The sequence below is a fragment of the Numenius arquata genome, chromosome 15 (genome assembly GCF_964106895.1).
Source record: "Numenius arquata chromosome 15, bNumArq3.hap1.1, whole genome shotgun sequence".
Lineage (NCBI taxonomy): Eukaryota > Metazoa > Chordata > Aves > Charadriiformes > Scolopacidae > Numenius > Numenius arquata.
Genome location: NC_133590.1, coordinates 3,873,398 through 3,890,032, shown reverse-complemented (window position 1 = coordinate 3,890,032; position 16,635 = coordinate 3,873,398). Strand labels below are relative to the sequence as shown.

General features: G+C 45.0%; 1 protein-coding gene across 1 annotated transcript in view; it reads right to left on the bottom strand.

Moving 5' to 3' along the window:
* Positions 1–16,635, bottom strand: part of NEURL1 (neuralized E3 ubiquitin protein ligase 1) — a 164,313-nt gene that overhangs the window by 54,029 nt on the left and 93,649 nt on the right. The window contains exons 2-3 of the mRNA XM_074159063.1: positions 10,655–10,896; positions 5,699–6,020 (exon numbers count right to left, since the gene is read on the bottom strand). Coding sequence (XP_074015164.1) covers positions 5,699–6,020; positions 10,655–10,896 — 564 coding nt within the window. The remainder of the gene's footprint in view (positions 1–5,698; positions 6,021–10,654; positions 10,897–16,635) is intronic.

Here is a 16,635-nt window from a genome sequence, read left to right as displayed (position 1 = left end):
ACAACTGACTGTTTGCAGGTCGTGTATATCTTGCCTTCATTAAGTAGGACTCTGTTTAAACACATATTACTCTTTTCCATCAGATAGGCACAGGCTTCCACAGAGAGGGTAAATAGTTTATAGCTTCCACTTTCAACAATACACTATAAAAATACACTGCAGTCATATTTGATTATCCAATTTCGTTTAGTGCAAAGCGTTCTCGGCACATCAGTCTGCTTACTTGCATGTGTCCGAATAGCAACAGAAATGGATTCCTGTGGGCAATGGAAAATAAGTTTTACACTTGGAAAATAAAATAGTAATAACCACACGGCAAAACTGCAGATGCATGTGATAAATTAGGTTTATCCTCGGTCTTATATCATTCACACCTGAAATTTGTCCATAAATCCACCTCATTTGAGGCTTATTTAATGTTTCTTCTAAAGGTGCCCTGGAGCTAGAGATTTAATTTACCTAAGAACTGACAAGGGTGAAGAAAGAAAAACACGTTTCCTTCTTTCCCCACAAAATGTGCAACTTCCTTGTAAAATATAGACTAGCCTGAGTCCCAAGATGGATACATTTCCATTCCTGATCAGTTCACATTTTGACTTTTGATACTCTGCAAACAGGAAGCAATAGGAAGCTAGGAAGGGGATCTGGAGAAAGAAAAGATTTCCCAAATATCTACTATAATGTGCAGCACTGCCAGTTAATTCTACTAGGATCTATATCTTTATGACTTAAGTATATTTTATACTGTTTCTAATTCAGCTAAATCTACTACATGCACATTTAATACACAGGCATTTAAAATTTTCCCAGTTTGCAAGGTCTTACTAGTTTTTAACATATTTTATATTTACAAGATGTGGTGAAGCTTTGCTTTCAACAGGTGCCTCTCAGTGTGCCAATCTAAATAAAATTATCCTTAGTTTTCCAAGTTCTGTGCTGGTAAAAGACCAAGACCACTTTGAAACACTGCAAGAATGAAAATATAGATGGATTGGAGAAGAGCGTGAACAGAGTAATAAACAGTAAGGGGATTTGGTTGCTGACCATGCAAGTAAAGGATGGGATTAAAGAAAATGAACAGACTGGTCCTCACGTTACCCCACTGGAAATACAAGGTGAGTAGAGGGGTATGCTGAAATCACAATTTCTTTGCAGTCCCATTTTTTCCATACTTTAAGAGCACATGTGTCATGCTTTGAAAGAAAAGACACTAGAAGGTAGTACTAGATGATGTTCATGGGTCCTTTCCAATCTTAACCATTCTACAATCCTGTACTACAACGTCACTGCCAAAAAAATGGGTCAATTTTCAAAAAGACACCGTACAACAGGTAAACCCGGAATTCCTCACCAAAAGGTGTAGGAAAATGCTGAAAACGCACCTTATGCTTTAAGGTACATATCACTGAGGGAAGCTGCCACCCTTGCTGTTCTGCAGTGAGCCCACGGAAAGTGTACATGAGCATTTCTTAGTCTACACCAGGCTCACCAGCCAAGCGCTTGAAAGAAGCAGGCTACTGTGAGACACCACCATTTGGTTCCCATGAGCTGCCATCCTTCCTCCAGGGCTCTGAAGACCCCAGGATTTCAACAGCTGGTCCTTTCCTTTTCTTTTTTGATGCTTTATTATAGCAGCAAGGCAGCAGATTGCTTATATTCCATTTTTCTCGGACTCTTTTTGAAGTGTGAATGAGCATGTGTGTATGTTGAAGTGATAACATAAGGCTAAGCCACATTTCTAGTAAATATTACTTTAAATTACCCTGGAATGTAAAAGTGCACTTGTGCAAAACTAGCTGCCCTAAAAGGGAAGCAGAGCTGTAAACCATCCTGCCTGCAAGTTGAGCATGTTGGCAGGAGAGTCACTGTATAAGGGCATGTTTACAGGTCACATAACCCTGCATCGACGCTGAAACTCATGGCCAAAAACACACAACATGCGTGCATTCAATCGCAACAGCCTCCCCTCTGTGGGCCTTTACATCGTGGCAGGAAACCAGCTGAGACCCTGTGGTCAGAGGAGACCAGATTCCTGGGTGAATTTAAGCCTTTCTATCTCTATAACGTGGGTAGAGGCAAGGAGAGCGAGGAGTAGCCTCTCACCTGCGACCGAGCATGTAAGCCAGTTCCTGACCTCCCCTCAGCTGAGATGCAGAGGACCATGCAAGCCCTTTTTACCTGTCTCAGAACAAAATCAAGCAGGCAAAGAAGCTGCTTAAGAAGCTTAAAGCTGTTTCTGAATATACAGACCCAGGAACATCTGTGACAGCCACATAAACCTGTGCATTGACAGCAGTAGTGACATGTGGGTAATTACCAGTAAGGTTGATGCTACGGGTAAAGCCATAAGCAGAAGAAAATGAAAAATAATGTACAAACCAGGTGCAATTTAGTGATGCCAGCCTGCAACGCTGACAGAGAGGGAGGCTGGACTGAGCTGGGCAACAAGGCTGCTGGCACCCCTGAATGGGGTGACACTGCTGTATAACCTCTGGCAAATCATTTAACTCTCCCAGGCTCTGGGCCCCCTTTTGTTCAAGTCTCTCTTTTTTAGATTTGTGAGAGAGAAACAGTGTCACAATATTTGGTCATTGTCCTGCTTTACTGGGTCCCTTATTTTGGCTGTAACTGCTACTGTAGTGCAGACAAGCAAAACAAAAATGTGAAGTTTTGGAAGTTGTGACTTTTGGGGACATAAATGCACATTATGCACTCCCCTGCAGAGTTGGGATCCTGCAGTGACACAAGACTTACTGCTGCGCATCTTGCCTTTGGACAAGTCTGATTTTGGAACTAAAGTTACATTGTTGGGAGTGGGGATGGAATAATTCTGCAATAAACAGAAAGACAGTCCCCAGAAATGGTAAAGCTTTTGGTCAGATTCTTGGGTGAAATACACATGAAAGCAAGTGGAGGCAGTGCAGAGGTGCAGTATGACCCTGCAGCCCTACAGCCTTCGGGAAAACAGTGGGGCTCAAGAACAAGGAACACGTTTGGGGATGGAGAGGGAATAAATTACTGAAGTGGAATCTGAAATGCTAGGCTCTTCTGTTCAACATACCGCTCCAGCATCCCCAGCCTCCATCAGATGCCCTGCATGCCATACCAGGCTCAATTCGACCATATGTTTGTAGCTAAGCTATGAAATTCATTTGTCAAGTCCCGGGAGGTTTTGGCAAGTTGTCCTGTGCTATATGTGTGGTCTGCTACACTCAAACAGGCATGCAGAGCATTGCAGTGGGTATGTCTATAGGATCCAGAGGCAACACAGCCGATGACTTCCCTGCTCTGACTTTTAAGCGTAATAATGAATGGAGATAGAGAGGACTCAAGTCAAAGACATTTCGGCACAGTTGCTAGGCTTAAAGCCTGCTGAAGGCTGCTGGAATGAGCTATAAATACATATCTGAGCTCCACGCCAACTGTGTAAACTCAGAAGCTGCCTGCTTCATTCAGGGACTTTATACCCACCCGAGAGTCGGGAGCCTGTTAGGCTAGAGGCAAGTCAGTGGCTGGCAAGAGTCACATTTTCCTTGGGAAAGGGAATGTGGAAGATGCTAGGACAAAGCAGGGGCGGATGATGGATAGGAAATGATTTCTCGGGTGTTTTGAAAGGAAAGACATAATCCAGAGTTATGGGCCCTCATTAATCAGGCGGAGGAGTCCTGAGGTGCCAAAGAACAGCCGGAAGACTTGGAGTCATTCGTAAGCTCTTCCTAACTGAAGGCTTGGCATGACATTTGCCCAAATTCTAGATCCTGATTCAAATATCAACACCTTGGCCTACGAACAGTTGCCTAGTGGCTCCAATTCAAGCTGATTCACCACAAAAGATAAATCTTTCTGCTCCTAAAAGAAAGCAAAAAGCTGCCGACAAATTCTTTAATTCCTCTGCCTTGTGCAATCTTGGGCTGTTAGTTTTTGCAGAAGAAGAGGTCAGTCCCATTTCTTCAAGTCCTGAACCCACATCCCTCTACCCTGCCGTGTAGGTTGCTATGAGCAGTCCTGCCACCATATTTTTTAATACAGCAAGCAGTGCAGAAAGGAGACAGAACTGTCAGAAAGAGGCTTCATTAAAGATTTTTATATATATCATGAAGTTGTCATCCTGGGCTGCATAGGGAAGAGTGTGGCCAGTAGGTCGAGGAGGTCATTCTGCCCCTCTACTCTGCACTGGTGAGGCCACAACTGGAATACTGCGTCCAGTTCTGGGCTCCCCAGTTCAAGAGAGACGGGGAACTACTGGAAAGAGTCCAGCGTAGGGCAACAAAGATGATGGAGGGATTGGAGCATCTCCCTTACGAGGAAAGGCTGAGAGAGCTGGGACTCTTTAGCCTGGAGAAGAGAAGGCTGAGGGGAGACCTTATTAATGCTTCCAAGTATCTAAAGGGTGGGTTGAAGGAGGATGGAGCCAGACTCTTTTCAGTGGTTCCCAGTGACAGGACGAGGGGCAACGGGCACAAGCTGGAACATGGGAAGTTCCATTCAAATAGGAGGAAAAACTTCTTTCGGGTGAGGGTGCCAGAGCCCTGGAACAGGCTGCCCAGGGAGGGTGTGGAGTCCCCTTCTCTGGGGATTTTCAAGAGCCACCTGGATGCAGCCCTGAGTAATATGCTCTAAGCAATCCTGCTTTGGCAGGGGAATTGGACTAGATAATCTCTAGAAGGTCCCTTCCAACTCCAACAATTCCGTGATTCCATGATTACCAGGATGCACAATAGGGAAAAGCCAGGATCTCTCTCAGCCTAGCAATACCATCTCATCTTCAGAAGGAACTTCAGCTCATGAAGGTCAGTCAGCAGGTATCATCTAACCTTTTCCATGGTGAAAACAAGACCCATGAAACTACTGTTACATGGAGATGTGCTGTGAATTTGCCTCCCAGCAACAACGTGGAGGCCAACCCTAAGGCTGCATGATGACACCTGTGGTCCCCAAGCAACCAAGCTGCCCCTTAAGCTGAGTCCCTGGAGAGGACTGAAAGAAAAACTTTCAGTTTTTCTAAGATGTATAAACTCAAATACCCCAAACCTTGACAGCCTGTATATCTGGGGCTAGATTGAGTCTTCACGAATGCCAAACTATCTCCACTTCAGCTGAGGATGGAAGAAGACACAAGCACTCAGCACTCCTCATTCTCCAACTCTATATGCAACCTTCAGGCTCCAGAGGATGAATCAAACTCCTCTGTGAAAGCAACATCCTGGCAAAACCAGCCACAGCTTCTCCCAAGTAATTTTGAAGTTACCCATGTTTCAAATCTGCCCACTAAACCACCCAGAAAGTCATACTAGTGCCATCCAGGAAGGATTTACCCATAACATGTAAAATGCATTTCCCCACTTCGGCATGGGAAAAGCAGCAGATGTAAAAAGGCAAGTTTTACAAGGTATATGCCACACTCCAGACTATGCTCTGATAGAGCAACACCTCTTGAACAGAAATCCGCTTATTTACAGGTGGCTCCTAGCGCTATACCGTAGTGGTTGTTCCCCACCTTCCACTTGTGTTAGTTATATTTACGTGTTAACTTTCAAGCTCCTACTGATGCAGGCTGAGGTTGCGAGATGATCTGGGGAGGAACAAGGGCCGTTTCCCTGCGCCCGTCCCAGCAGAGCGAGAGGGACAGGCAGCCTCAGGCTGGCCTTTGGCCAGGGACAGCTCAGCGTCATCCCTGCGCTGGGACCCAGGTACTCACCTAAGAGCTGCACCCCGCGGGTAAGTCCGTAGACGTCGATCAAAGCCCAGAGGGGCTCTGCCGTCCTCACCCCACTGAAGAAGAGCATCGCGGCGGAGTCGTTCACCCGATAGAAAACCCGTCCTTTCTTGTCCACCCAGAAGGCTATGATGTTTCCCTCATTCGCGAACTCTTCTGGCAAAGCCTTGGCCCAAAAACCGCTTTGGGAAACCAAGTCGGGGCATGCGTACTTCGGCAGAGTGTCAGGGTTAATCCTCGATGGATCCTTGGAAGTAAATCCAAGCCGAAGAGCCCCACTCCAGCAACACTGCTTTTTAGTGATCTGCAAAGACAACAGCAGCAATCACAGCGTTTGGCACTGGAACACCTACTTACACACCACAGGCTCTGTGCCATCAACCACCAATGGCCACCGCGCAGATAAGCCCACTAGACGTAGGAAACATTTTACCCACCAAAAACTGCTGTAGCTCCTTCAGCTGCAAGCAGCAATGCTGTACACTTAGGATACAAGGCACATATTTTAAAAAAAAAATAAAAAAAAATAATTAAATCTATGCGGAGAGGTGAAATGTAATTACAGCTGCATGATGACTCACTTCTATTTCTAGGGTAATTCCCTTTGGCCTAAGAATCACCCTCAGCAAAATGTGCCCAAAAATGGCCATAAGAGCTTTTATCTCAGCACCTGCAGCATCAGAGCTCTTCCCCCATGCTGCTCAGATGATGGGGTCTCTCATGACCTGAGGGAAAAGCACTGGCTCCAGAATCACAGTCACCACCATAGGGTTTTCTGGGTTTCCCAACCAAGTAAAAGACAGTCATACCCCTGCTTAGCTTGTCAGATTGGATGAAATCACAGCCTGGCAGCACAGAACTCATGTGTGGGAAAGCACAATTTAAATAATTTAACTATATTAAATACACAATTAGGAGGCAATGATAGAAGTTGTCTTATGATTGTGGAAAACCTATTTATTTCAGCTGTGAGTGGTGTTCTTCAAGATATGTTGTGCACATCTACACCCCACCTTACTCAGTGTGTCTGGGGTCAGAAACATCTGCCATAGTTTTTGGGATGGTGCATGTGTCGTATCCACCCTTCTGCACCTGAGAGACAGCAGGACAAAGGATCACAGATGCCTCCACAGTCATCAGCTTTTTCTCACATGAACTGAGCCCTGGACTGAAGGGCATCTGAGGGGAGCAGGCAGCAGGTCTTAAGCATGTGCAGCACATTTGAAACACCATCCAGTTAAAAGGTGTCTTCCAGGGAGTCTTCCAGGCTCCATCCCCAGATGGAGATGATGCCCTTGGATAATTTTTTTCTCTCATTCTGTTGTTTGAGTATGAACCTGCTGGGAATTGTTCCTCCCAAAGAGCTTCAGCCTGTTAGCACCCAGACTATGAAATGAAAGACCTAAGGATGCTAGATCCAGTCTTGATGTGGGGCCAGGGCAGTTCCTGCATGCCAATTGACACCTAATTGGTGTTTCTGTTCATGCACTGAACCTGCAACAGCCATGACCACATTTGAGATAGCCCTCTTCCATTAAAGCCTTGGCAGCCTCAAGCTGAAAACTCTTACCTGCAGGACAAGGGCAGAAACACGAATAGGTACCATGGATTAGAGGTCATACAAAACTTGCCCCCTTACTGTAATTTCTCCCTCTGTCAAAGTGCTAATGGCTTGGAGGAGCAGCAGTGCCAATGACCAAACTGTCCAGGACTGCAGGACTTTGTTCTCAAAAGCCTGGCAGCAGCTCCTCATGTCCCAGTTAGGAACCCGACAGCACAGGATTTCACCAAGGGATTCCCCAAGACATTTTCTTTGGACTTGCGAATTCTCTTCTAATTACATTTGTAAACATTGCATTTTTCTTTCACATGTTCCTCTCCAAGGCAAATCTGGAACGTGTGCCCTTGGGGGCACAACAATCTCACAACAAAGACTGCGTTCAAAGCCTAGAGATTTCTGTTTTGTAATTGAAGTATCAGAGAAAATAACTCAGAGCTTCAGAAAAAAAAGCTTATCCACAGACAGGTCCTCAGTTAAGCAAGTGCTGCTCTTTATCCCTACTCAGTCCAGCCAAGCACCTAAACTGTTTACATGAAACACTTGAGCACTGACCTCAGTCCCAGGAATCATGGGAAGCTCCGACTTTTGGGATGGACACTTTCAGGAAGGACTGAAGCAGATTTGCTATTCTATATGCCTGGCCGGGATGGGATCATGCATGTCCCCAGTGGAAGCATGGGGTGGATGGGGCATGTGTGTGCCAAAATGGGGAATATATGCACACTCCAAGAAGCAGCCTGGATTATTTATTGCAGCAAGGTTACTGCAAGCCCTAAAAGCTTTTGGGTCTGAGATAAATATGGCCTCATTGTTATTCACACAATTTACTCTTTCACAGTCCCTTGCCAATACTTCACAGCAATCACAGGCCGCATGAAGTAAATATTCATGTGGTAATCGAGGCTGCACATGTTCCATGTATTAATCAGCACCTATAAACAGTTCTCAATACAGTCTGACCACAGGCAAACTAATATCCAAATTAAAATCTAGTATGAAGCCTGCCAAGAATTAGACACAGCTGGACAAAGGCTACACAGTTCTGCTAAAAAAGGCAATGGTTAATGATGGACCAAATTCTCTCTTCAGCAGCCACTCCTAGCAGAAAATCTTGGGAGGTCCACTGGGTATCAGAAGGGGAGGAAAAGACACAATCTGCATCCAAACTGCTAAGCCATGGCTGCTTCCACAGATTCAGGCTCCTGCTCTTGTGTCACCTTTGACGACCTCACCCTGCTCCCCATCAGTGTCCTAAGTTACACAGAAGAAACTTTACTGGGACACATATCTCAGAGGTAAAGAGAAAAATCTCCCAAACCCCCCACAGTTCTGGCTGCCCGATAGCATTCCCAAAGCTGCAAAGAAATCTCAGAGTAAAACCCAAGATACAACACCTAAGAAATAGAATGGTATCTCATGACTTCTTTATTCTAGTTTTTCAAAGGGAGTTTAGACTTTACAGGACCTGAATGCCCGGGTTCATGGCTAGCCTTTAGCGGGTACGGTTTAAGACACCATTTTCCACAGGCACACACAAAAACAAGGCAATTGCAGGATGGACTTATCAGAAAAGCAAAGATGTTTTCACATTTCCATCTATCCCTAGAGTACTGAAGCCTGTGGATTATTCCCATGAGACCTTCCCATTGGACTCAGCAGGAGCTCTGCTCATAAATCCCTTGTGCAGAAATGAAACATTTGCATGCATATTCTTCACATATGTTATGCAAGCCAAAATCCTAAAATATACAGTGATAAACAAGTGTGAATTTCCTGAGATAGCTACATTGTTTCAGAATGAGGAAGGAATAACCCAGAACCCTTTGCCTAAACCACTAAACCCACTCAAATCTTTGATGGCATTTTCAAAAATGAAATGCTGCTTTCATCTCCTCCCAAATAATTTTTTGCAGTTGTTCGTCCAAACTGCTGGCCAACGCGGAAAAAAATCCCGTTAGGCAACGTGAGGGAGTCCTGCTGGGTTTCTATTCTTAATGGAAGCAGTAAGAGCTCCACAGGAAACATAACAAATCTGTAGGAGGGATTTTTCTCCCTACAGGCCTGAGCCTGAAATCACTGAAATCTCTCTATATTTTAAAAAGGAGGCATATTCCTCTTTTCTTGCTCCTTTGCTGGCTGTGAGGGAGGAGGCAGGGAAGGCTGATACACTGCTGTAGGTCCCAGCACTCCGGGACCTCTAGCAGTGGGCAACAGCAGGATCATTCAGACTCATCAGCTATATGCAGATTAACCTCCTGGAAAAATCCTCGTGCATAAATGAAGGTTTTGCAGGCGGATCTTTCATGTGAGCCATGAACTAAGATCTGCCAAAGATGATGACCTACTTTGTGCCAATGAAATGCACAGAATCACCCAAGAACAGAAAAATGTAGTCCCACAAACTAGAGGGCATAAAGATTGGGAAAATATCCGTGGATGAAATGCAAGGGGCCCCAAGCTCCCTCAGGGTGCTGAGAGCCTAGAAAGTGCTTCAATTCCTAAGGGGACTGATGGATTTCTTCATTAGGAAGCAGCTCCTGGTGCACATGGAGGCTGAACCTCCCACGCCAGCTGCAGCACGAGGGGTACCAACTCCATCTTCTTGGCTACCACAGATATAAAGGAAGTGAAATCAGCCTCTGCCGGCGAGAAAAACGTGATGCCTGCAATGTTCTCTCCTCTGACCTTAATGCTATCAGGTGACTGATGCAACAAAGCAGTCAGCAGACCTTCAGAAAGATCCTTTTCTTAGATGGCAACTGTGACCACGCTGACTGCTCCTTTCATCCTTTCAGCAAAACCCTTTTACCTCCCCTGCCAAGCACAGGAGCCAGCACCTTCTCTTCCAGGTCCTTTTTGCTTGTGTTTTCACCTCTTACCTGTTGGCTGCGGAGAGGCTGACTCCCACCTCCATGAGACCAGCCCTCATTGCTGACTTGTTTGCAGGAAGAAAAGGGCTTGGTGTGGAACTGAACACATTAACCAACTCCTCACCCTCCTCTCAGCCTGCATGCAAAGCCTAAAGGACACAATGGCTAGAGAGACATTGAGGCTGCTGCTTTTCAGGCTGACCAATACGACCTTTTTTTTCTTGCTATTTTTCAAGCAATCTCAATTTAATCCGTTGTTCCTTGTCTAACATCCATCTAAGCTCTTTTGAAGAGTGGATTTCCCTTTTCTTCCTCGCTTCCACAGCAGCCTGTACCAATGGCTCCAAGAACTACGATGACAAAAGCAGAAGTACCAACAAATACTGCAGATCTTTAAGGCCAAGATCTGACTACTGTGCTTTTCAAGGAAGGGCTAAAGACCTTCAATGCCCCAACATTCATTCACAGCAGCTCCTATGGCAATAAGGGAAGGGATCATTTACTCACCTTAAGCCTGACTTGTTCATAAATAATGATGGGCCTGTTGCTGAAGGTAATGGCGTTGCAGAAGCTAGCCTGGCGCTTCACTGCCTTCTGTGTCGTGTCCATGATGATTTGGGATCCCTTCGTGTGGGGATGGAAAAGCAGAGGGCTGATGGACAGAGCTCCACACTGTGGGATGGGGAGACAGTGCTTCTGCTTGTGGTGGCATCGGTGGGAGGAAGCTGAAAATGACCCACCTATGGAATCTGAAAGCAGAATGGGGAAAAAAGGGTTTTAAATCTGCTGTGAGTAGTAAGTAAAAAACTTTCAATGAAAAAAATAAAAAAAAAAAAAAGCAGAAATATTTCAGAGGGGAATTATAGATCAAAATAAAAGTTAGTCAAATCTCCACTCTGTAAATCACTATGGGTTTCCAGAGCATCTTGAACAATAAGAAGCCACAAGGATACAGAAAGCTCCCGTCTGGACAGTCTAATAGTACAGAGCACGACACGGAGAATGCAGCTCAGCACTGAAATCACAGGCCATTTTGAGGCCACATATCAGAAGAGAAGGCAAAAATTGGTTCTAAAACTGGAGCAAAGCATAAGTGAAGTTGCTGTACCAAAGCTGTCACATTTAGGGATAATCTTCCACTTCCAGAGAAGTCCCACACAACTTGACCATTTCTCTCACTCCTCCTTTGCAACAGCAACTCCATCGACCCTTGCCTCCACATGCCCTACCCACCCTTGCTAAGCGCCAGCTCAGACACGTACATTGCTAATTTATGCTCAGCGATAACCCACCTGGATTCCTCCACCAACCACCATCCATCCTCCTCTCTTCTGCACTGATGGGCACCTCAGCTGAGATCCCACTTGTCAGGAAGGCACTGATGAGCACGCTATGATTAGGGCGAGGGAAGCGAAGAGGGAGAGAGGCTCTGAAGCAGGGAGGAGATTACATCTTTCTCTAACCAAGGTCCTACACAAAGAGTCAACGCACGATCAAGACAGTCACGACAGCAGCTTTGTTCATGAATTGAATGGATGCCTGAGTTTCTTTTCAGCGGGGAGCCTGCAGCAGTTCGAGCACAAAACAATCATTATACTGAACGCAAGTCATCTGCTTCCTTTTCCTTGTGTGCATATATACACCGCGTTATGCACATATGTTTGGGAGGAGACACTTGTAGATTCGGAAACAGTATCAGCAGAATAAAGGGTAATTCCGTGATAGACTCGGGGACGCAACAAAAGCAAATATGACCTTAACAATGTGCCAGTTTGCGCTGCGAAGACGCATGACTAAACAGTATGGTTAAAAACTCTATTCCTCAAACACGCAAACTATAGAAACTAATTATATACATTCCTCACGCAAATTAGTTGCTGACAGTTATGCCTTTATATAGCTGCTATAAAATAACGCTTACACTTCTAATGTAACTCTTGGCTTTGCAATAAAAAGTCTGGACCCTATTCCTCCCAGCCTTTGGGGGGTAGTTTTAGCTTGTAGCTACATGAAGCTGTAAAGGCACATCATAAGGGTGAGCTTGAGTAACTACCAACAGAACTTAAAATCTTGGTTTCTGATGAGAACATTTTAATTCAACTTCAGCATCAGTCACTCCGACCTTCTCCTCTCAGCTCCTTGCTGGTTTTTTTGCCCTTACATTTTCAAAAATAGTGCTATCCCTTCAGAACAGGGCAGGGAGGCCAGACAAACAGAACTTTAAAAACTTACGTTAATGCTTTAAGGGAGAGATGAACCAACTGGGAGTTATTTGATGCTAAAAATTATGTGGATACAAGTCCTCTTCCTTCTCCTGTTCCTCGCACATGGAGGAGGAGAAGTAAGGTGCAGGGTATCAAGAAAAAGCAGAGGTTCACTGGAGCAGGCAGGTCAGAGAGGGAAACCTTCAGGAGGAACAGACTGTATGGATGGGGCAGCTTGACACAGGAAGATCAGGATGCAGTGGCTCACATGAACCTGTCCTTTTCCCTCTGGGCATGCTACTGACCCGGCAAAGTGCACCCTCCCTCTCCCCATAGCCCAGGCTGGGTGGTCAGAAGACAACACAAGCTGCAGCAGCCCCATGGAGAGAACCTTCTGAGGTTACCTCCTAAGACCTGCTTAATTAGAGGCCGTCTTATGCTCCGAAGAACAGGAGGCTGCATCCCTTCCAGTATGACTAGCTTTTTCCAAACCAGATACTTTGTCTATTACGACCCCTCTGGAATCCTGTTAAGCCCTTGGCTTTAGTGATACCTTGCTGATGAGTTCCTCAGGCTTAATGATATTTTGCAAAGAAGTATTTCGTTTATCACTGCAAACAGGATGCTGTTCACCATCACAAACGGTTATGAGCCAGAGCCAGCAAAAGTGCCTGACTTAACCTCGCTCCACTTCACCTCCCCAGGTGGGTCATGCTGGTCTGTAGGGGCAAGACCGTTGACATCCCAGCCTCTCTTTTGGCAGAAATTTTTCAGGCTGTCGGGTCTCCCCATTGCTCATCTCTTAACTGTCTCTCTGTTTCCGCTATATGCCTTTTTTACAGGTAGAATGACTAAAAGTAAGTATCTAGTATAAAAACTTTCATTCTTAAGTGTTCCAGCTTCTCTAAAATATATATATGAAGTCACAGTCATTTCTGAAACAAGACAAATATTGAGGGATACAATCAATCACTAGAGATAATATAAAGTCAAAGGATCCATAGAAAAATATGAAAAACTCTTTTTCTAGTCATTTCCAGTCTCGTTTTTTTCAACACCTCTTTGATAGTTTCTAGGGGTGCAGATGTGTGAAAAAAGCAGCTGCCACCAGTGAATATACATTCAATTTAATTTATGCCATCTTTGCATCCAGATCTGAATTTTGTAGCTCAAATGTTTTGCTAGCGCTCACTCACCAAAACAAACTTGTGCAGCACAAAGGCACACACATTTTAATTAGTTTGATTTAATATCTCAGTGCTCTAATTTTACTGGCTAACTTGGCTGTGATTACAATCCCTGCCGCACCTCTCCATAGAGGTGCACCCTTTTAAAATGCAGTCACCAAAACTGCCCAGAGCTTTCAAAACAGGCTCTGGTAATACTACTGCATAGGTTCAGAGCACCTGCTGGAGCAGCATTCCAGAGCCGTAGAGTCCTGCCTGATCCCACGGGAAGGATGTTACAGGAATGCTTATTTGCTGTTGACAGTTCAGTAGAGCTACGTGAGAACGGGTCAAACCCAGGCCAGCCCAACGCCTGCAGGACAAGTGCCCCCCATGCACACAGCTGAAACACAGGGCAACCATGATCTCCAGGAATGGAGGAAATTACCCCAGGATCAGCTTCCACAGGTGGGTAATGCAAATGGGGACGAGACCTCCTTCTTGCTCCCAAATGCTCTTACACAGCAATGACTCCTGCATGATGAACGTGCTCAGGTAAGGACCAGAAAAGGTCTTAATTTTTTTAAAAACATATCTATTTAATAATGGAGGGTTGCCCCTTACAAAGGTTTGGAGAATTTACAAAGCAATGGGACAAGCACAAAGTCTTTGCTCACTTCTTCAGGGCAGCATGCCCACTCCAAAAGGAGGAGACACCAGGCAACTTCAGGTGGCAACACAGGCACCTAAGACTGGACGTAGACAAGAAAAGGGCCACTTTAGGAACACAAGCTAGTGAGATACATCACTGTCCTTAGTTGGCCAGCTAAAAATAAAATAAATCATCTGCTTAAAGTTTTTGTTCACACTAGGCTTGACTTGGACTCCAGCCTTTTCCCATTCCGTTGTTTAAACTACTACACATTTTGACATCCTCAGCCTTTGCTACCAGCAATGCTGGTACAATACAGCTGGGGCCCTTGCAGTAGGTTTCAATTTATTTATTTTTCTTTATGTAAAAGAATTGAGTGAAAGTCACAAACCCAGAGTTTCAGTTGGCAAAATAAGCAAAAGTCCTCCTGATTTCACAGCAACCATGCAAGGCTCCATTAACTGAGAGTCTGTCCCAGGCTGCTCTCCCACTTTAACCACTTATCAGCCACTAACAAAGGCGAAGTGAAGTAATTGCTTGAAATAAAAATTGCAAACAAATAAGTATTTGAAAGAAGGCTGAAATCTGAGAGTGTGTTCAAGGGCACTGCAGGTTTCCCCACTCCACAGCATAACACAACTTCCCCCTGACAAGCAGAGCTTGTGAAAACAAGCCAGGACTACGCAAACCGGTACCTTGTGACAAAAGTCACAAGAGCAAAATCATGCCTGCCTGAAAACAGCCTGTGTGTCAAGGGGCTACAAAACTAAAGAAACACCATGGACTCCCGTACAGCTTTCCAGCCTTCAGGTTGGGGGGTCACAAAGAACTCACTCTTAGAGTTTTAAAGATTGTATAGGCTTCAGTTTTCAGCACATGCCCAATTACAGATGCTGTTTGAGCCATTTCATTCAGTACGGGGTTTGAACCCTGAACACAGCCTGCCCCTAATACCATGAGCCTCGCCAAGAGAGCAGCAAAAGTGGTAATACACCCCTTGCTCCCCTGAGCCACAAGCACATGGGCTGGATCTTCTGAAACCTGTGGTAAGCCAAAGTGAAGGAGATGTTATCGAGAACCACAATGTGAAGCAGTTTGAACCACTCATCCTTTTCGGAGCCCTGTTTGAGAAAGCAGAATTATCGCCCCAAAGGTGGCACACTTCTCCCTCCATGTGCATTAGATGTCCCTGGTCTCCTGGATCTCAAGGCCTGAGCAGCATCCACATGCTATATAAAAGGCAGCACTGGATGTTCTCAGCTTAGCAAGATGCATCCCAAAGCCTGTTAGGGTTTTTCACCAGAAGCGTTCATGCTCTGCAAACATTAGGCATAATCTTAAAGGCTTGGGATTTCTTAAATGCTGCAAGAAATGACTGGATTTAATTTTTTTTAAATACATTTTTTCCAGTTGAAAAAATCTCAACAGGCACCTATCAGAACACTGTCAAAACTCATTTCAGACTGAAAACTAACTGCAAGGTATTTAAAATAAACTTCTTAGTCCATGTGAAATAAGTGGCATTCAGAATTGAAAGAAAGAGAAAAGACTTCAAAACAGAGCCCAGGGACCAGCACGCAGCAGCAAGTGGGAACAACATATCCCTGTCCACCTGGAGAGGTCTGGGATTGGTGATGGAGGTACCTGTCCTGCAGGTTAGTGACAGTGAAAAGAGAGGACAGGGCAAGACACCACACTGTGAAAGGAGAAAAGGGTTTCAAAATGATGCCATCATCAAAAGAGGCTGGCAGAGAGTACTTTATCTGACAGGTGGCCTTACTGTATATGCATTTAAAATGAAGGATTCTGAGAAGGAAGAAAAGGAAACCGTGTGGGGGTGTGGGGACACAAGGGAAGCCCTGCCCCAGGGACGCACGCATGCTGCAGCAGCAAAGTCCTAGCCCTGAAAGAGTGCCTGCACAGCCTTTCCAAAGCTGGAGGGTTACTAGCAGCTCAGAGAGAAAAAAAACCAGAACAACCAACTATGAGGTGAATGCTCATAAGCCTTACTGCTTTTTGAGGTGTTCCCATACTTTGGGGAATTATGACAGTAAAATACAGCATAACTAGTTACACTGATTCTTCACATTTGCTAATAAAGTTCAAAAGAAGAAAATCACAAGGATTTTGTTATGGTAGGCTTTGCAAATGCATTCTTAAAAGCACACTTCAAGATACAGTTTACTAAAAATAAATATTAGCTTAACACCAGTGGAAACTGAAAAGAGGTTGCAAACTTTGTTTTCTCACATGCAGCCTGACCCAGGGCATGTGCACAGAAGAGCGGGAGCTGTAAATTAATGCAAATTAAAAACAAGGGTTTCTTCACTGCCTTTAAAAACATGTTTACTGTTCTTGAAGGAATAAGTAATCACGTATCTCCAGTCTATATCCAACTCTCCCTGTGCCTGTTACGATGATAGTGACCTTATCAGACTGCTGCCACCACGGTGAACTGCTCATCTT